At 42.0% G+C, this 21,607-nt stretch overlaps 2 protein-coding genes across 2 annotated transcripts; one reads left to right on the forward strand and one right to left on the reverse strand.

Moving 5' to 3' along the window:
- Positions 1 to 261: 261 nt before the first annotated feature.
- On the forward strand, positions 262 to 3,199 carry LOC308677885 (interleukin-11-like; the record flags this gene model as incomplete). Its single annotated transcript, XM_081344580.1, is given in 6 exon segments — positions 262 to 285; positions 287 to 346; positions 348 to 533; positions 1,887 to 1,973; positions 2,625 to 2,783; positions 3,035 to 3,199. Coding segments are annotated over 6 exon segments (681 nt in total).
- An 11,542-nt stretch (positions 3,200 to 14,741) lies between these two features.
- On the reverse strand, positions 14,742 to 20,090 carry LOC308676902 (germ cell-specific gene 1-like protein; the record flags this gene model as incomplete). The annotated part of the gene is made up of 5 exons (XM_081342963.1): positions 19,624 to 20,090; positions 17,106 to 17,153; positions 16,569 to 16,721; positions 15,961 to 16,072; positions 14,742 to 15,090 (listed from the first exon to the last, which is right to left on the reverse strand). The coding sequence occupies exons 1-5, from the start codon at positions 19,931 to 19,933 to the stop codon at positions 14,742 to 14,744; spliced, it is 972 nt and encodes a 323-aa protein (XP_081199089.1). The 5' UTR covers positions 19,934 to 20,090.
- Positions 20,091 to 21,607: the final 1,517 nt, after the last annotated feature.

The raw sequence follows: 21,607 nt of genomic DNA on the forward strand, positions 1-21,607 counted from the left end.
ATCAAAGTCCAACTCCTAGGGAGAGAGGAGGAGGCCGCTGAATCGGAGAAACAGATTTCCCTATAAAAGAGATGCACAAGAATTTACAAGTAAATTTCACGCTATTTCTCACGAATTCAGAGATGGAAGTTTCCCATCGCTCTACAAAGGTTAACCAGCTCACCAGTACAAGAAAGTCAGAGTCACACCCAACAATAGTTTCATGCGTCGTCCCAGTCTATGAGTCATTATCACTGACTGTCTCTCCTGCGGTTTACAGAGATGGTAGTCCCATATGTACAGGTGGATGTTTTGGAAAAGTTGGTTTGTAGCCACCGGCTTTCTAACAGCCATCCTTGGCCTCTGTTCTTTTTTTTTTTGTCTTTGCAGACGGCGTGTGTCAGATTGTAGTGGTGTTACTGACTCTGTATGAGGGACTCTGGGCTGCACCTAGTCCCAGACTGAAGCCCACAGACCCTCGGATGGAGTTTGATTCTGTTATTGCCTTGACCAGAAGCCTGCTAACTGACACCAAGACCCTCTCCAACCACTTTGTAAGTCCAGCAGTCTTCCCTATTAGAGTCCATTGGATATTATTGTTATTATTATTATTGTGCAAAGAAACAGAAAAATAAATAAATAAATAAATAAATAAATAAATAAATAAATAAATAAATAAATAAATAAATAAATAAATAGATGATCTTGTTGTCAGGTCATGCAAGATTCCATAAACTGATTATAAACACCAACACGGTGGCAAAAATGATTCACTGGAACATCTGTAAAAATTATCATGTACCAGTTATGAAAAAAATGATGGGAACATAAAGTTGAAAAAGTAGTAAAGAAAATGAACAGGTTAAAATATTGTGGGATTTCTGAATATAGACTGATAGTCTTGGGTCATAACATACCAGATCATTTTATTATTTAGTGTATGGCAATTGCAAAGAGCAGCTTTACTTGGAATGGCTTACATCCTGCAACCATACATCTAACACCATCAAACAACATCTACCTATCAAGGTCCTTGGGTAGATAAAAATGCCAAATTCAGTGTAAACATCTGGCTGACTGTGCAACCAAGCATAAGAAAGCAAGCCACCTTCTGCAAAGGCATTGTTCACAGAGCAGTAGAAAGATAAACACAGCTTGTTAAGATAGGGTAGTTTTTCTCAACCTTAGTAACTTTAAGGTAGGGTTAAAGGTTGAGAAACACTTATAGAAAGGCTTCAGGGTGTGTGGCTGGAATTCTTTCAATATTTACTTCTGTGTAACAAATACCCTGTGTCTATGTGTTCTTGTGTGTGCACAACAAAACCCAGAGCAGGGTGCATATATTCTTGGGTCACATGACCAGGAAGTAGATGGGCTTAGAATGGAGCAGTTGGCAACATTCTGAGCCACTGCCCAGCTGCCTCTCCTATAAGGATGCATTAGTGCAGGCATCTTCAAACTTGGCCCTTTTAATGACTTGTGGACTTCAACTCCCAGAATTCCTCAGCTAGCGTGCCTGGCTGAGGAATTCTGGGAGTTGAAGTGTACAAGTCATAAAAGAGCCAAGTTTGAAGACCCCTGCATTAGTGAAACATTTTCTTGGTTGTTTTTCTCCGCTGCCTGCAGCCTTACTCGGCCCATTTTTGAGCTCAGTATTTCTTTTGCTGGTTTTTCCCATCATACCAAATTTGGTGCCATTCTCTTCATTTTCCAGAGACTTGTCCTACCGATGGACCAACCGGCAGAATAAGCAGAAAACTACTCTGAGCTTCTAATAAAAATCAGTTATCTTAGACTTGGAGGACATTTGGGTTGTTGTTTTGATTATGCTAAGTTAGTCCTCCTTTTAAAAGTAAGGTCAGCTTTCCTTGCCTTCACAATTCTCTCTCTTTGTGTTCCCTGTGCAGAAGAAACATTTTCCAGCAGATGGTGAACACAAGCTTGAAACACTGCCAGTTTTATCAATGAATGCTGTAGAACTTGCCAACATCCAGGTAAAAACAGCCTCCATTTTTTTTCCTGGTGCCACTTTAAGATGGCATCATAGCTTCTTTCCAAAAGCCGGTCTTTTCCAGTCTTATGCCCTCTGAGTGTGCTGAATGAAGTAGTGTAGTCCAAAATATCTAGAGAATGTCAGTTTGGAGAAGGCTCATCTTCTGTCTGATTGGAATATAGTGATTCTATGAAAATAGTGACTTTCTCACCATGGTCCCCTTCAGATATGTTGGACAATGGCTCTGGTTATGTTCCAGGTTCATGGGAATTGTATTCCAACATAATCTGGAGGACAACAAGCTCTGGAAAGCATTTGTAAGAAGCCCAATTGGTGGTGATTTCAGATGCTTGACAGCAGCCTTCTCCAACTAGACACTGTACAGATATATGAACTTCAACTCCCAGCATCCCTCAAACAGCATAACTATTGCTGAGAATTCTGGCAGTTGAACCAGGCCGGGGAAGGCTGCTTCATCATCATTGCACTTTTCTTTTCCTTTTGGTGACTTTTCCCCATTTTCTCTGGAGACTCATATCAAATCAGTTGCTGTTCCATGTCCCCAGCGTCTCAGTTTCTCTGTTGCGAGGCAAGGATGGGGCCGCAGCATAATTCTCCTTCCTAATTTCTGTATGGTTTTCCCTTCCTCCAGGTTTCTGCAGGTCTAGTCCGGTTTGCCTCCGATTTGCAAAGCTACCAGCGGCATTTTGAGTGGCTGAAGAAGGCAGCAACATGGCTGCGGCCCATGGAGCATGATATTGGCACAGTGCACACTCGGCTTGAACGCCTTGTTAGAAGATTGGAACACGTGGTAAGGTTGAAATGAGTAGGCTGAGAACAGTAATATCTGCGCTGCAAACCTTGAGGCAGCCACCAGGCGGCAGCAAAGTATTCTGATATTCTGTGTCTCTTTGCCGCCATCTAGTGATTTCCTGCATCTTTGCATTCCAAATATGGTAGTTCCAAATTAGCAGCTGTATGATCATTGGGGACAGTTGTCTAAATTGAGTTTGTTAGTCTTCCTGTGGATAATTCATCTCACACTTGTCCTTTTCTCTCCAGATGACGAAGCTCAACGTCACACGATCCAATGATACTTTGCCAACCCTCCCGACCCATGGGACCCACTGGTCTATTGTCCAGGCTGGACATGCCATTGTCCACTCATTTCATCTTTATTTAGACTGGGCAGCCCGAGTGCTGGTCTTGATCCGGAAGAAATTGTGAAAAACCAAGAAACAAAACTGTCCAGGATGTTTTGGAGATGTTCTTCACCGACCAGGAACTCTTATCTGGAAATCCCCTATGGAGGGGGGCTCAAAGAAGGAAGGAAAGGCTATGAGACTAGATTCCTCTTTTAACGGTTGCAGTGGAGCAGGAAGAGAGAAGATTTGCCTACCCACTCATAACTTTTCTACATTGTGGGGATGTTGTGGAACAGGAGACGGCTTTCTCGATTCCCTCAGAACGATCACCTTATCTTCTCCCTGCAGGCTTGGAAAAATAATTGGGGAAAGCATGCTACCCCCTTTTTTCAAGGAAATTTTTAAACCCTCCTGTTCTCCATTGATAGAATACAACTCATTCGGACATGTGCATTGATCTGTGTCAAGTAGAGGGGGGATCCCTCTTGGCGGGTACCACTTACGAATCTTGCAGTATTATCCATAATGGTGATGGAATCCCTGTTTCAGACACAACCTGTGGGCCATTGTTGATCTTGCCTGCAGGGACACACAACCTATGTTGCCCTCCCAGTTTATGCTGGGGAGAGCAGTGTGGGGGAGGAGCTATGCCACATAAGTCTAGGCTGATCTGTACCCTGGTGCCCTTCTGATGGGCAGGTCCATGTTGGTTGGGATTTGTGGAACTTCTATTCTCAACATAAGTGGAGGAAATGAGGTTAGGAGTAGTTTTCCATGGAAAGTCACTGCAATAGCAATGGCACTTAGACTTATAGCAATGGCACTTAGACTTATATACCGCTTCACAGTGCTTTACACCACGTTCTAAACCAGAGTTCCCAACCATTCCAGGGTGGATGTGGGAGAGAGAGGGGGTGGTTCTGTGTGAGCGGCCGGCAAGCACACGCATGCAGTTCCATTTGCGTGAGCGGTGGGCACGCGCCCCCACCGCTTGCACGAATGGATCACACGCACACACGCACACCTGATGCTTGCGCAAGTGGAGATAAGTGCACAGACGCTCACCTGCCGCTTCCATGGCCCGGTTCTAAACAGCTCACAGCCCAGGGATTGCTCTAAGCAGTTTACAGAGTCAGCATGCTGCCCCCCCCCAACAGTCTGGGTCCTCATTTTACCAACCTCGGAAGGATGGAAGCCTGAGTCAATTTTTAAGCCGGTCAGGATTGAACTGCTATCAGTCGGCAGAGTTAGCCTGCAATATTGCATTCTAACCAATGCGCTACCAGCGCTCCTGCATAAGAACCTGCATAAAGGCATACTCCTGGATACCTTGAAAGATTTAGAGATTCTGGAGCATAAAAGGAAGGAAAGGTATATCTTGAAATGAGGAAGTGTGCCCCTTATGGGGAGGCTGGACCTTCTCAACCTGCCATCCTCTTTTCACTAATAGACCCCAACTGGTTTCTCTGTATCCATTACAGGATATCAAAACCTGTAGCCACTAATCAACAAAGAATTAATATCTTCAGCAAGGCCAGCACAGGATGTGCTACAATGAAGCCTGTTACTAGTTACCATTTTGATCCTATTAACCTTAAAAGAATACTCCTCTCACAAAATTAATAGAGCAGCTGCAAGGTTGTTGGCAAAAAAAAATTTTTTTTGAGAGTGGAGGACTAATTTACAAATATAAATCCATTAAGAAAAAGCACAAGATGGACAGGCATTGCTCTGTTTCTCTCAGACCTGCATTTACCAAAAGAAAATATATATTTTTCTTTAGTAAAGGAACTATACTATTATTCATATGCACGTTGATGGAGATTTAATTGCACAAGCAATTAAAATGGAAAGAGTTTAAACAGATCAGGAAAAAAAACTTATAAGGGAATTTTTAAGCATTTGGCTCACTTTCCTCCTAATGAGATATTTGTTAGTATATAAAATTCCATCTCAGAGTTTTTCTCTTTTCGTTTTAGCAACTTCTAAAAATACCCTACACACATAAATATGGAGAAACACGTGCGTTCTTCTTTTCTTGCTTCAAAGGAATTTACCTGAGAATGAAAAAAGTGAAGTTGAGGTTATAGGAAATTATGCTCCAGTTTCCAAATAAAAACCTTGATAAATAAGTGAATTCCTGCTTTCCTTTAGCAGCAGCGCCCCCTGCTGGATGAATTGTGTTTCTGTCAAGCCAGTCAGCATTTAACTTCCAGAAAATTAACTGGGCCATACAGTGTAAGAAGGACCAAATATAATTGCTTCAACTTCAGAAAAAAAATTAAAAATCGCAATAATATCCCACACTACACAGTTGAATTCAAACAGGATCATGCAACACAGAAATAAGAACAGAAGTCTAATCCTTCCTTCCAGGATGATATTATATTTTTAAGCCGCCCTGAGTCTTCGGAGAAGGGCGGGATATAAATGGAATTAAAATAAAAAAAAATAAAAAATAGGGTTTTCTTGTTTAATATTCTTTAATGCAAGAATAGGCACCTGTGGCCTCCAAATATTGCTGGATTCCAACTGCCATCATCCCCTGAGCAGTATAGCCACTGATTGGGGATAGTAGTGGTTGCTCTCCATCAACATTTGGTTCCCTAATACTGTATGAAATTGTTATTAACCCTTCTCTTTTTTTCCAGTAAACCTATACTTCATAATCCCTAATATTTATAAAGTCGTTAGAATTCACCCTTGTAAGTTATTATTTTTTATTTATCTGTTCCCAGTCTGGGTCATTTTATTAATTATTGTTTTTGTTATTGTGGTTATTATTATATTAATATTATTAATAATGTTATTTTATTTTGAGTATTTTCCAAGTATTTATTGACCTGCTTCTCTCTTTTTCCCTCCAACTTTTCCTTTTTGTAATAATTTTTTTTTTCAAAAGATGGGGAAAATTACATTTGGAATAAAACTTCACAAAGGTCTAAACGAAAGAGTCTTGTCTTTCCTGTCGGTGGGAGGAGAGAACATCGTTCAGTTATTAGAAATGTAATTGATTCATTTAAAATAACGGCTGTACAGGCAGTCCTTGACTTGCCACCTTTCATTCCGGGACTGTTCAAACTTACAACGACACTGAAAAAAGTGACTTATGACCATTTCCCACATTTATGACCATTAAATCATCCCCGTGGTCATGTGATCAAAGCTCACTTGGCAACTGGGGTCATGTCATCTTTTGTGACCCTCTGACAAGCAAATTCAATGGGGAAGCCAGATTCACTTAGCCACCGTGTTATTAACTTAACAACTGCAGTAACTCACTTAACAACTGTGGCAAGAAAGCTTGTAAAAAGGGGCAAAACTCACTTAACAATTGTCTTGCTTAGCAACAGAAATTTTGGGCTCAATCTGTGGTCATAAATTGAGGCCTACCTTCAGTCAATGGATAGAATAGCTGCCAGTTCACTGATCTTGTTCATCGGATTGTCTTGCAAGACATCTGGGTCACTTCCAATTTGTACAGCCTTTTTTGTACTTGCCCTTAACAGTGGCGTAGAAATAGGCCCGCGACATCTTTTTTCCCTCGTGTCCCTGTGATGCTCCTTCATCTTCCTCTCTAACCCAGTGAGACAGGCCTAATTCATCCTTAGCTAGAACATGATTAAAAGTAGAGTTTCCCCTCATATTTGGATTCTTCCTCATGGAAACCTGGAAGTGGGTAACATCTGTTAGTCATACCCACCTATTATCTGGAAGTTGAGATTGCAAGGGACGGGGACAGAGGCAACAAAGGCAAAAGAGAGACCGTCCAGGTCAGGGGTAGGCAACCTTGGCTCTTTTATGACTCGTGGACTTCAACTCCCAGAATTCCTGAGCCAGCATGGCTCAGCACGGAAACCTCTCCATTTCTCCTCAGCATAGCTGGCTCAGGAATCCTGGGAGTTGAAGTCCACGAGTCATAAAAGATCCAAGGTTGCCTACCCCTGGTCCAGGTGGTTAGCAACTTCCATTGCTAGTATTGTGTAGCATTTTGCCAGCTCAAGGATGGCTAGACAACCCTTCAACTTAGCAATGAGGAAAGACAGACAGCCACAGCCTTCACCCACTTGATATCCTTCACCTATAACCAAAGCCCACCTATAACCATCACTCCAGCTAGCTTGGAATGTCCAGGTAGCCCTTGCCTTACAACAATTCATTTAGTGGCCATTCAAAGTTACAACAGCACTAAAGGACTTATGACCATATTTCACACTTAACAACCATTGCAGCATCCTCATGGTCATGTGATCAAAATTCAGATGCTTGGCAACTGACTCATATTTATGACAGTTGCAGTGTGTCCTGGCATCATGTGATCGCTTTTTTGTAACCTTCTGACAAGCAAAGTCAATGGGGAAACCAGATTCACTTAGCAGCCATGTTATTGTTAAGGCAATAACTTAACAAATATCTCACTCAGCAACAGAAATTTTGGGCTCAATTGTGGTCGTAAGTCAGGGACTACCTGTATAGGGGTGTTATCTAAAGTGGAGAACAACTGGTTTGACCAGATCCTGATCTGTTATGATCTGATAAGAGATCAGGCTCAATTCTGGCATCCCTTACCAGCCACTTGCCCTATGCACCCTGTCCTTGATCCTTCACCATTGACTGTGGCAACCTTGATCGATGGGTGGGAAACTTATTATTTATTTATTTATTTATTTAATGGGACTTATATGCCGCCCTAACAACAGGGCGGCTAACAACAGTAAAATACAAGTAAAAATACAAATATTAAAAATTAAACTATATCTATAGCCCCAACTGCAACCAATAAAACCTTAAAACCATATTAAAAACCCCTTATCATCAGTCCAGGTTGGCCTGTTGGAAAAGAAATGTCTTAAGGTCATGATGAAAGGACCGGAGGTCTGGGGTCATCCGGAGCTCCAGGGGAAGTTGATTCCACAGGGCAGGTGCCCCCACAGAGAAGGCCCTCCCCCTGGGGGTCACCAGCCGATATTGTCTGGCCGACGGCACCCTGAGGAGGCCCTCTCTGTGTGAGCGCACAGGGCGATGGGAAGTCGTTCCTGGCAGCAGACGGTCCTGCAGGTATCCTGGGCCTAAGCCAAGTAGGGCTTTATAGGTAAGAACCAGCATCTTAAAGATCCTGCAGGATCTTGCAGGAACATTGCTGGGACACTGATGGGGCTAACTTGTACTTTTCCAAATGGAATGGCAGAGAAAAATCTCCCTTCTACCTTTTGGTTCCTCCTAAGTGGCCTACAACATCCTTGGCAGCCACGGTAGGGGAAGCAGAAAGCTTAAGAAGCTGCCAGACGGTATCCCATTCCAATTTGCAAAGACAAGATGGGCAATCAATCTGCCATGCTCTGACAGTCCTTTCTTTTGATCTGGGGAAACCGCAGTCAAGTGGACCGATTCCTTAACTAAATGCCGACTATAAACTATTTACTATAATTTTAACAGAACATTTCAGAAAGTGTACTTCTGAAATAATACGTACAGACTGAACTGGTTACATTCCTAAGAGGAAAATGAAGGGCAACAGTAGATTTATAATAAATGGACCACAGTAGAATATGTCAACAATAAAAAGTAGGAAGAGTAGTAGTAATAATATTTTTCAATGCAGAAAACCTGGAGTTACCTTTCTTATTAGCATTTTTAAACAAAATGCATCCAGGAGCAGGATGTAAAACTTGGGGTGGAGGGCACATATGAACAGCAAACAGCAAAGAGGGCACTCAATACAGCAGTTTCCACAATTTTTTCAAGAAGCAAAAACATCAGGCCAAGGTATCCTCTTTCTCATTTGTAATTGCTTTAGGTATTTCGGTGGACATGATTTAGTGAAAGAGATAAATATTTGGGAATAAAATTCAGGGAGAGGATCATAAGTTGAAATAATGAGAATGACTTTGGTAGACAGGGGGAAGATCTGCAGCCTAGACAGATGTCTGATAAATATCATTTGAATCCAAAGAAAGCACGTCAGAAGGAATCTTCCCTAGTCTTTGGGGTGGTAAAAGTAAAGGAGGGGAGAAGTACTTTTAGACTTGTGTAGTGTATGCTCTTAAAGCATACACGGAAATGTCAGCACAGCAGGGGGCTGGACAGCTCCAGGCTATAACCGCTTTTGGCGGGAAAGCCTGAATAGAGCAAGTCGTTGACAGCCCCAGGGCATGGTCAGCTCTGGCGGGAAGCCAGGGTTTAAATCCATTGGCCACCTGCACTGGCGGGAAGCCCAGGTTTGAATCTATTGGTCGCGATTCACCTGGGCAGGTATAAAGAGACGCCAGGTAACCCCTTTGCCCCAGCTTCATTCCTGATCCAATAAAGAAGTTACTACCCAGCTCAAGTGTCCATCTCTCTGTGTGACCACGCGACATTGCAACTTGCAAGCAGTGGTGGGATTCAAATATGTGAACAACCGGTTCTCTGTCTGGATGCTGCTTCCGGAAGTCCATTCTGGGCCTGGGCAACAAAAAAATTAGCTACCGGTTCTGCCGAAGTGGTGCGAACCGGTTGAATCCCACCACTGCTTTCAAGATTATGATACTATAACCTTACAAGAAAGATAGTATTAATAATCATGGTGGGTGCTTCTTGTCTGGGCTACCTGTCAGGGCTGACAACTGATGAGATCAAAGACTTTCGTGAATTCTCTGGCTTTAAAATGAAAAGAAAACAAAGATAATAAGAAAAATGTAACCTCAGAAGAAGACTTTGTGGAAAAAGAATTGTGATTTTTGTGTATGTGTGTGTGTGTGTGTGTGAAAGAATTGTGAAATGACAAGAAAATCCAGTGAAATACTTGGAGCTCTATTTGACAAGATGTAAAAAGGGCATATTTCAGAACAATTATAATAAATCAGGGAAAGAAATTTTAAAGAAAGAGCCAGAAAGATGGGGGTGGGGGGACTGAAACCTAGAACTTAAAATTTTACAAGCTTCAAAAGAAAGGGGTGGTTAAATTATATTGTTATCTATCATGGATAAGAGAATGGATTAAATTGTAGCTTGTCAAATATAGAAGGAGCTAGCCTAGCCCATGGAGTTCATGGTTTACTTGTGGTAAAACAGAAGAAGAAAACAATTTGAAAGCACACAGTATAAAACAAGATTTGATAAAAATATGGAATCTATTAAAAATGAGAATAAGTCTGCAATTTCAGTTTTAGTTTCACCATCAAATGCTTCAGGGATGAATATTTAATTTAATACTTGATTTAATTTAAGATTTAATCACATATGCCAATATGGTACATCCAGATTCTAGAAATAACCTAAAACACATCAAGAACTGCTTAATGAAGGTAGGAAATTATTATGGCTGATATACTTACAAATTGTTAGAACTTAATAAGTCATCTCAAGAAAGGAGGGACTTTGAGAATGACAAGAGTCTGAAAGACTCACACAAAACCAAGATCACCTATTACAGGGGTCTTCAAACCTGGCCCTTTTAGGACTTGTGGACTTCAACTCCCAGAATTCCTCAGCAAGGCACGCTGGCTGAGGAATTCAGGGAGTTGAAGTCCACAAGTCCTAAAAGGGCCAAGTTTGAAGACCCCTGACCTATTAGGACACTCACATAAATTGTTATTGAAATATGACATGGAGATGTAACAAATAAAAACTTGTTTGATAAAGTGAATGCAAAAAAATCAAAGAAATAATCACAGTGAAACAATGAGAAGAGCCGGGGGAAGGGGGGGAATTAAAACAATTTACTCCAATTTATAATTTAAGGGAAAACCATATACAATATTTTATAGATAACCTATCAACAATTACCAAGATAGACAAATCATATAATAATAAAGATTGGAAATGCCATATCAAAGAAGGATTGTACATTATACGATGGCTATGTACCAAAAATGCACAAAACTATTTATTAATAATAATAATAATAATAATAAGAAGAATAAGAATAAGAATAAGAATAAGAATAAGAAGAAGAAGAAGAAGAAGAAGAAGAAGAAGAAGATGAAGAAGAAGAAGAAGAAGAAGAAGAAGAAGAAGAAGAAGAAGAAGAAGAAGAAGAAGAAGAAGAAGAAGAAGAAGAAGAAGAAGAAGAAGTTGTTGGAAGCGACCTTGGAGGTCATCTAGTCCAACCCCCTGCTCAGGCAGGAAACGCTATACCATTTCAATTTGAATAAAATACATCAAAATATTCAAGAAAAATCTTAAAACAAAATTTGAGCTGAAGCCACATTTAGTATTCCTATTAAGCATAATTCCTGAAAATATAAATAAAAAATATCACAAAATATTACTAAGATACATGCTGGCAGTTAGGAGAACAAATTTTGCACAACACTGGAAAAGGTGAACTTTGCTGATGATATCAAATTGGGAGACCAAAATTGGAAAAAATGCAAGAATCGCAAAACTGACAATACCCAGTATATCTATATAGCAGGACAATTTTGGACCTTTAGATTATGTGTTTTAGGGGAAAAAAGATGAGACCAATCAAAACTAATAGATGAAAGGATTTCAACAAATACCAGCAGTGATCTTTAATATTTAATGTACAGTTTAAATATCTAAGTTGTGGTCAGCAGTTGAGGAAATAAATGGCTGAGAAGAGAAGAATGTGTAACTGGAGAGTTTTCCCATAATATTTTTGTTTGTGTTTTATTTAGGCTCAGAAGTTGCCATTTTTTATGTTATTCAACTTTTAGTGTTTAGTGTAGATCTTTTTTTCCCTTTGTATTTCATTATTTTAATAATACAGTACAAGTACTGTTCCTTTTTCTAAAAAAGACAATTCTTTTACTCAGTCCCTATCTCTGCTAGTATCCTTCTGCTGCTCTGGGCATCTTCCAGGTTATGGGATGGGCTGTTTATGAGACCATACAGAAGCCCTCCGCCAATTTTGTTTTGGCCTCTCCCATTGGTCCTTTGGCCACCTAATGAGAAGGAAGGACTCACTGGAGAAGAGCCTAATGCTGGGAAAGGTTGAGGGCAAGAGAAGAAGGGGACGACAGAGAATGAGGTGGCTGGATGGAGTCACTGAAGCATATTGGATTACTCAGGCGCACCAATTACAGTTCAGAATTACAACTGGACAAGAGGTAAAGGATTAAGTTCCTTGAGATCAGGATTAGAACTGGAGCTAAACTCTCTCTGCTCCTAGGAACAGAGGTTCAATTCCTAGCTTCTGCTCAAGTTTCCTTTCTCAGCGGTGTAATTTATGAAGAGGAAGACAGGAGGTTTTTAAATGGCTCCTATTAAGACAACTGGAAACCACTCCTGGTTGCCCACCTATGAGATCACACAAGGTTCTCTCAGGGGGATCCTACCGTAAGCTGCTGTGGTGGGCTTCATACTTCTGATCCCCCTGCTTGATTTTCTTCTCTCTCTTAAGCAGAGAAATGAGGAGCAGCTGGAAAATTCCTCCTCCCTCCCCCACTTATGAAATGAAGCAGACTGACACTGATTAATTCCTTAATTTCTTTAATCAACCAGAAATTAATGACTCTTGCTCTTCCATCATTCCCTACAGATGAGAAAATTGCATGATGCTAAAGCAGATCAGATTAACCAGACAGCTACAAATGGGCTTCGGGGGGAGGGCAGGGATATTGGAGGTGGAGGGACAGAAGAGAGCAGAAGCAATGTGGCATGAAAAAAAAAGATGTGTGTGTGGGGGGAGGAAGGGTGAAATTGCAGGGCAGAATATATCGGATCCAAATGGCTAAGTCATTACTTGGAATAACGGGGGGGGGGGAGCTATACCTACTCTATTACTCAAACAACCATACTATGCACAGACCATGTCTCTAAAGATACTTGAGCATCTTTTGATGTTTCATGCCCCATGGGAGTAATTCTACAACAGTGAAAGCTGAATTTTGGCACACACGTTCTCCAATGTGCTCTAATTACCAAACACACTACAAACCAGTCACGATGACAGAGCAAGGCGTGGGGGTCCACCTATTGTGCTATGGAACCAGCCTCCAAACAGGAGGAAGCAGAACAGGTAGGTGTGTGTGTGTGTGTGTGTGTTGGGGGTATAGATGAGCATAAACAATGACTTTTCACACTCATTTGAACTACTCCTGCACTCTTGGAGAGGATCTTGGGGGAAAAAAGAAAGAAAGAAAATATACTAGACGTCATACAAGCCAACTCATCCTGGGCAGATGAGGGTTTTCCCATAAGAAGTTGAAATACACCAAATGGAAGGAGGTCTATTGGGGATCTACTTCCTCTGAGGTCTACTGTGTCCATCAGTGTAAGTGAATGCCCTAGTATCTAAGTAAGATGATCAAAAGAAAGCCAAGGGGATGAGTTGCAGGGGGCTTTGAGCAAATTGGCCCTCAGAAGCCACAAGAAAAATAAGGACTCTAGGAGTCCATAGCAGTCCTGGGGTGTGATGATCCAACAGAACACTGCATTGTACAGTTGGAGGCAGCGTATAGGGAGAGATATCCCATGATCCTTTTTGACTGGGTAGGATATTTTTTCCCGTGGTCTCCCTACCTCTTTAAAATGATCTCCCCAGACAAATATGCATGACTTAATGAAGTTTCTAAGGGAACATTTAGAAATGAGAGTGGAAATGATAATAATATGGGGATTTTGATTCCAATCAATGCTTGGATGATGTCTTGAACTTTGCAGGTAGTTGTTGGTGAGATTAATGACTTAATTAATGGTTACAGTGTAATGAGCTGTTTCATTAGTAATTTTCCATCATCTGTTGATGACTTGAAAAACTTTTGGCCAACAGGCAAAGAGATAATATTACAGAGGATACAAAGTCAAACAGACCTTCTGATATACGGAGCAGAAAAGTTTAGTGGCACTTGTTCAAATGAGCCACCATCTTTCAGAAATCGGGCAAAAGTTCTGCCAAAACCTAACTAGTCGGTAAGATGGCTCTCTTTCTCTTTCTGTAATTCAGATCAGTCAGGAAGGTCGATCTCCAAAATCCATTTGCAGCTGAATTGCCTTGACATGAGACATTCAACACCCATCACATGCCAAATTAATAAAGCTTCCTTCATGGTCTGTAACTGTCCTGACAGGGAGATTGGATCCCTGGATCTGGCAATTTGTCTTTTTCAAATCTGCAGATCTCAAGAAAATGGTGAGTTCTAGACCCCCTTTAGGCATGAAAGCCAGCTGAGTGGCTTTAGCCCAATCACCAGGAGACGGTGAATTCTAATTCCCCCCCCCCCTTAGGCACGAATGCCATCTGGGTAGCTTTGGGTCAATCAGCAGGCGATGGTGAGTTCTAGTCCCACCTTAAGCATGAACACGGTCTGGATGATTTGGGGCCAATCAGCAGATGACTTCTAATCCCGCCTTAAACATGTAAAACCAGCTGGGTGATTTGGGGCTGGTCTTTCTCTCAGCCCAACTCATCCCACACAGTTGTTGTGGGGAAAAGCAATGTTGGTATGTTTGCCACCTTGAGTGGTACCGTATATGAAAAAAAAACCATGGGGTAAAAATCTTCTTTAAAACAGGTCCTCAGTGATGAGGTTGTCTCCAAGCTGTGAAAGTTACTGAGAGCTTCGAACAGGAGAGAGAAGAAAACGTCATTAAAACTAGGTGCTCAAGGGAGTGAATGTGAGAGGGAGAAGAAAAATGGTGGACAAGGCTCTCTTTTTCCACACAGCCTCCTCTCCTCAGCAAGGTTCCCCATCATCCCTATCCTTGTTATCTCCACTCTGACTCCTTGGGAGCCCAGCATATCCTCCTGAGCACTCCTTTCGGCCTCCGCTGAGAGCTAAGCGGCCGGTTGGACTTGCAGAGAAGTCTAGGGATTCACTGACACTGAAGATATATTTCTCCCACAGAAAGCGCTCCATGTCAGGGGCCAGCGCTGGCGAGTTGGAACCTCGAATGCTTCCCGTTGACGCCGTGTATTTCTCAAAAATCTGCCGACGGTATTTGAACTCCAGAATAGTCTTGGTGTAAGTGTTGAGGGTCAGCACCGAGGCTGACATGCAGAGAGTGAAAGAGAGCCAGGCCAAGCTGTGGGGAGAACATCAGGAGAGGTGAGCAAAGGAGGAAAGAACACAACTTGAATCCCTTGGCCACTGATACACTGATGTCTTCCTCAATTGTCCATCACTATTCCCAAACATTTATCCACCCACTCAGTTGCACTGCTTCTTTCATCCACAAAGTTCCCTCATCTCCAGAATCTCAATATTAAGGCTAAGGTCAATGTCTCCTCTATTATAAATACAAGCAGAAGCTTTGATCCATGAATCTTAAACATGCTTGGTTGCAGAGGTATCTGAGACAGTCAAGACAGCAGTTGATATTGGGCAATTAAAATCCCACCTCTTTGTTATGTACAACACACGCTTGGCACGCCTAAAAGGAATGGGGATTCAATCATTCTATCGTGGCTATCTTCTTGACTGTTTTGAACCTTCTACCCATGGACACCCACATCTCAGTGTTTTAGAATCATTCTTCTTTTTCACGGTCCTTTTTTTTTGCCACTTTTACAAGTAAGAAAACCAGGCATCTTGAGTTATGAGACAGCTTTCTCTAAAATATCTCTTGAGATTCAGATTTTTATATTTTGTTCTTTTTACTCATTCAGATTTACGCTCTTTGTTTTACCATCCACTGTGCTATTGTCATCTAAAATGAACAGACTGTACATTTTGGTAGATCAGAATCTCATGCTGTTTGTCACAGGAATTTATTACCAGCCACCTCTTGGGACCGTATAACCATTCTTAGACACCTCTGAATCTCTTCCTTCCCTCTTTTTTTCCTACTTCAATCAAATCCTCTCTTTTCTTTCCATTCTAACCAAAACAAGGTGGTAAACTCTAAAGGGGAAAGGTCCTCCTAGTCTCACACTCCTCAAAGCTGGCTACTCACCCAAAGGACCATCCATAATACCATGTCTGGGGCCTCCAATCCTTTGGCCCCAAGTTTACAGCCACCTGAAAGACAGTCATGTACATCATGTGGGCCACCATGCCCAGGAGACCTGTGGAGCAGAAGAGGTCAATAAACCCATTCAAGCCATAATTCTTTTGGCAGCCTAGAAATGTTCCATGTAGCAATCAACAGCCTAAGCGGGCAAGCCTATAAACACCCATACACACAGATATGCAAGTTGTGGGTTGATTCAACCAAATCTAAGAGTAAAGCTCACCCCAGTACATACTCTATAAAGAGAGGGGAAAAGAATGACGGGAACATACAGCTAGTCTTAAACTTACAATCACAGTTCTGACCAGAATTTCCATCGCTAAGCAAAGCAATCGTTAAGTCAATCGCACCCAGTATTATAACTCTCTTTTTTCCACCTTGGGCATTAATTAGGATTCCCTAGTCAGCCTGACCACATTGCTAAGAATTCTGAGAGTTGAAATTTACCTCTCCGAAAATGGCCAAGATTGGGAAATCTACATCGGCACTATCTCAGAGACATTTCTGTCTACACAGAATAAAGAGATGGACAGGAGGGCAAGGGGCAATACCTGACAAAACAGTGATCACAGCTGCGAAAGCATTGATCTTGAGGCCGTCAATGAAGTTGGCATAGTAGATAGCATCTAAACACATCAGCAGGAATCCAATACTCAACAGGATGATATAAAGAAATTCGGAAGCAACTGAGAGCCACAGCACTCCTGCAGGGGAAAAAAAAGGGTTACGAGGAAGAAAGAGGCTAAGCAGCCTCTTGCTACCAGGAAAGAAGTTGATGGCAACCACTAAATTATTCTGTTGTCCCAGAGGCTGCCTGAAGCTTTCCCACTGCCTCTGCTTATAAAATTCAAAAGCCCAGCTGGGAAGGACTGGAAAAAAATGATAACAAAGAGGCATTTGGACTGACTGAGTGCAAGGTGGGAGAAAAGACTTTGGTGACCACAAGGCTTCTCTATTTCTTTGAGAAGGCAACATTTGACTAGCTGAAAGTTTACCTCAGAAAAATAATCTTTGCGGTACTTACGGTGTTGCTTCCCACTCATTTTGCACTTGCGTGAGTTGGCCTATTTTGCCATCCAAATTCTCACCTTTTTCTGACTCTGGAGGCAGCTCAATGAAACTCCGACACTTCTCCTCTGGCGTGAGGGGAACAGTGAGAAAAGACAATGACAGTTTAGCCACAGCTGCTGCTGAACGTGGCAATGACTTTATGCCAACATCCCTCCCCTGTCCCCAGGAAAAGGGGATCTTTCTGTTTCTGCCGCTAAGTAGCGGCAGGTCGATCTGAGTTGATCTCAGCAAGAAAATGCACCAGGTTGAGAAGACAAAGGGATCAAAGAAAGAGCCATAGTCCAAATACCATTTTTCCTCAACTACAATAGACTCCCAGAATTCCTAGCTCACAAAATCCAGCGGGACGCTTGGGATGTTGGACGGCATCTGGGTTGGGGAAGGGTTAAACCAGGGGTCTTCAGACTTGGCCCTTTTATGACTTGTGGACTTCAACTCCCAGAATTCCTCAGGCAGGCACGCTGGCTGAGGAATTCTGGGAGTTGAAGTCCACAAGTCAGAAAAGGGCCAAATTTGAAGGCCCCTGGGTCAAACTATGACTTTCAAAGTTGTTTTGAAGTTTAAAGTTCTCCATCTCTCTAACTGCACTCTAAATTCTGATCCACACACTAACCTGTCTGGCAATCTTGTCCAGCCGCTGGCCCCTCTTATAATAATTAGGAGGCTGTGGTGCTAGGTACATTTTCCATAATGCCGTGAAGGAAATGTATTGGGATCTGTGCTGAGAAATCCAGCTAGTGAACATCTCCATGTTCAGACATTGCTCAAAAAAAATATGGTATTCTTTCCTGAAGAATTCTCCAATAAGGGTAAAATTGGGGTCTACCTCCTCAGTTAAAATTGGATTTGACTGGCTACAGGTAGTCCTCGACTTATGTCTGGACACTTAGCACTGGCTGAAGCAATTATGGACCTACCTTGGAGCAACTTGCAACCCAGATTTGCATTTTTGATGATTGTCCCTCAGTCACATCATCGAACTTCAGGCACTTTGCAACTTGCATTTGCAGCCTTTTGAGCATCCCTCAGTCACATGACTGCATTTTATGACAGTTACGCTTTTATTTCCAGTTTTTGGCAAAACCATGCCCATAGCAAACTATTGGTTTGCTTTATGACCAGGACACTTGCTTAATGACCACTGAAAAAAAATGGCATATAATGAGGTTGGTCACGTAGTAACTTACGACCATGATGGGCCGGCTCCATTATGGTCATAAGTAAAGGACTATCTCTACTGTGATTGGTTCTGAACAGTATTGCTTATTTGCAGCTAATTTAACCTTCTTTTAACCAACTAAGTATGTTCTCTGAGTTTGTACAATACATTAAATTATGGATCATAATTCCAAGCTTGATTCTGGTCATAAGTCAAGGACTACCTCGCTAAGGGTTGTAATCAGCTCAGCACCTCAGTACAGACATGTCACCTTGTGTCTGGTCCATGGACACTGTGTTCCAAAACCTTTCTAACTGAGAGAATGGCAGCATTTGCTTCTTTCCACTAGGAGAGTTGTATCAGTCTGGACCACCACCATCCAGAATTGGTGGCCAGGGTATATCCATTAATCACTGATTTTAACTCGCCCCACATTAAAACAATGCGGACAGCCCCTCCTAAGGTCTCATTAGTGAGGCAGAATGGGGATTGGCAATGAAAAGAACCCCATTTATGCACCATATGTTTCTCCAGGCTCACAGACTTGCAGAAAGCCCTTGAACACAGCTGTTCGGCCATGCTCTGAGATACAGGAGGGAGAGAACAGGTGCCAAGATTTGCAAAACTACAAAAAAATCTCAAGTGGGGGCAAACTCGGGATGAAAAAAACCCACCTCCGTTTTTCACACAGAAGGTTGAGCATGCCAAGGACTTTAGTGGCATCTTTCCCAGCTTTGTTCCAGAGAACAAACCATAGCACTAGTACCCTCCTTCCAACAATCCACTGGAAAAAAGCATCCTGGATGTAGCCAAGTAGTGTTTTATAATTATCTGTTGCCTTTATCTCATCCTTCCTCCAAAAAGCTCAGTTGAGTTCTTACAAGCCTCTCCCTCCCCACTTCCCATTTACTATTCCAACAGTCCTCCAAAGTTATCAGACTGAGAAAGAATAATGGTGTGAGATAAGTTAGCCCAAGGGCCTCACCTGGGTTTCTGAGGATATGAATACTAAATACTTCACTTTCCACTGTGCCACTCGTTATTACTGTTGTTGGTTATACATCGCACAGAGTAAGACAAGACTCTGTCACTAGTACTTTACAAAGAGGATCCCAGGCAAAAGTATAGGAGAAAGAGTTAAGAAGGTGTGGCTGGGAAAAAGCTCTGTGCTCTTATTTATAGGTTGGCCTGATATATTAGTCCCTTCTTATAAAACTCTGCGCGTTAAGGTCCTTTATAGCCCCTTGAAGTTCTCCTACGACATTGTCTACATTGCTTATCTAGCCAATTCTTTCCCACCCCATGAAAACAAGAATGTCTAACTACAAATACAGTCATGGAATCAACTGCCCAGGGAAGGTGACCCTCTTTAATACCTCCATGATGTTCTTCACACGACAGCCAGAAACCCGTGTGGAAATACTTAAAAGCGTATTTGTCTTCACCCGTCTCCCAGATGTACTGGACTTTGTGGGGATCCACCGTCTCGTTTGTATCCACAGTCCCGTTGCTGTTGCTGGGTACACAGTTCCCTTTCTTGACCACTGAAAGGCAGGGTGATTTCACCACTTTGTGGGTCCCTTCACACCAATAGCTGGTGCTGAAAGCCGACACAGAAAAACAGAGGGCAAGACAGTTGAGGCCCAAGGAAAGCATTGAGCGAGCTCTTCGGCTTAATTGAATCATCGTTACAATTTCCCCAGAGCTACAGGAAGAGACGGGGTTGGTCCTTGAGATCAAACCCAATTGTTCAAAGTCACTCTAAGTGGTGGATCAATCAGACATCGTCTGGATTTAGTGAATAATTCTGCACAAGAGTCCGGTGGGCAAATTGCTTCTCCAATTTTCATCATTCTCTCATCTTTATAAGCAGAGAGTAGGCTGTGTTCAAGAAAGCATTCGCCCTAAAGGGGAAAAAAAAGCATGTCAGAACTTGGAGTTAGATCTGGTTACTTGAGGATATAAAGAATAGGAGCCAAAGGAACAAGTGGGATGTAGGATCAGAAGGAAAAGCAAGTTTGCACCTACATTCCAAGGGGTGTATGTCAATGAGATTGAATGAGCAAATAAAGAGATGGGTGCCATCAATCCTAGATGCTCCCCGATGACAGCTCCTAATGTGACTGAGCAAAAGATATCACACAGCTAATCCTTCATGCCTTAATAGATTTCAGGGTGTGTATGTGTTTGTGGTAAAAAAAAAGGTAGGAAAGGTAATAGGGGGAAATGGGTTATAAATGGAAGGTGACAAAATTCTGCACTCGGCCCCCCAAAAAAGTCTGATATAGCTTCTCTATGTTATGACGCGATGTTTGTGGATATTATCAGCAAGATAAATGGCTTGTGCTGAATACTTGACAAGCCTTTTCTTCCTGTTTACTCCCCTATTAACAGGAACAAAACCTTTCAATCTGACTAAAAAGCAGAGACAATCCTAAACCCTTTCTAATGTAAAGGCCATCAGTAAATTTAAAGCAAATGCTAAAAGTCTTTTGGCATGTCACAGAATCTACAGAATCTTCAGATGCTTTTCATCTCTTTTCTGTAACTAGCAAAGCTTCTTTTTGAAGAGCTGAGGAAGCTTTCCCAATTATGGAGATCTTTTTCCAGCCTTCCATAACCACCATCTGCCACCCATACACTTGTGAGGGGTTGATATAGCTTCAAAGAGTTAAGAAATTTCCTTCTTAGGCTACAGAGACCAGCTTCTTACACAACATACTACTGCAAAATTTTATCTTTGATAGCAAATTACAAAAAGTCCTAGAAACTTCCAGAGGCCTTACCTGACTCTAAAATGCAGGGGTCTTGGAGACCCCTGATCAGAAGCTAATAGTCTTCAAAGTGAACAACTAGCCAGTCTGCCATGTCAATGAGTCTCCTACCACGTTTTCTTTTCTCTCTGGAGCAACAGTGTGGTAACTAGGCAAAACATTAAGGTAGCCTCGCTTCCTAGATACTCCACTAATAATATAAATCCTTGCATTTGCCACCATCCAGTCGGAGCTGAAGAAGCTTCTTGGATGAGAAGCGAAATGTCTTTAAAGAAAATCAAAAAAGTCCAGTTGCCTCTTGAAAAAGCACCTTTGTGACTCCATAGACATTTAGGGTCTCAAAAACTAGAATATTAGGAACTCCTAATCATTTCAAATGCCTCCCCCCCAAATGCCTCCCCCCTGAAATCTCCCCTAGTTTGCTTTTCAGCAGCTCTGTTGGGCCCCTCAGGCTTGCTAAATCTATTCAAAATGTGATCTTTGGATGCAGTCTATCGAACCAAGTGACATTGCTTGGCCCCTGCACCCACAACGCTGCCTCTCCTCGGGATGAAACAGCTCACAAGTTGCTTTGTTGATCCTACTT

The sequence above is a fragment of the Vipera berus genome (assembly GCF_964194415.1).
Source record: "Vipera berus genome assembly, chromosome: Z".
Classification (NCBI taxonomy): Eukaryota; Metazoa; Chordata; class Lepidosauria; order Squamata; family Viperidae; genus Vipera; species Vipera berus.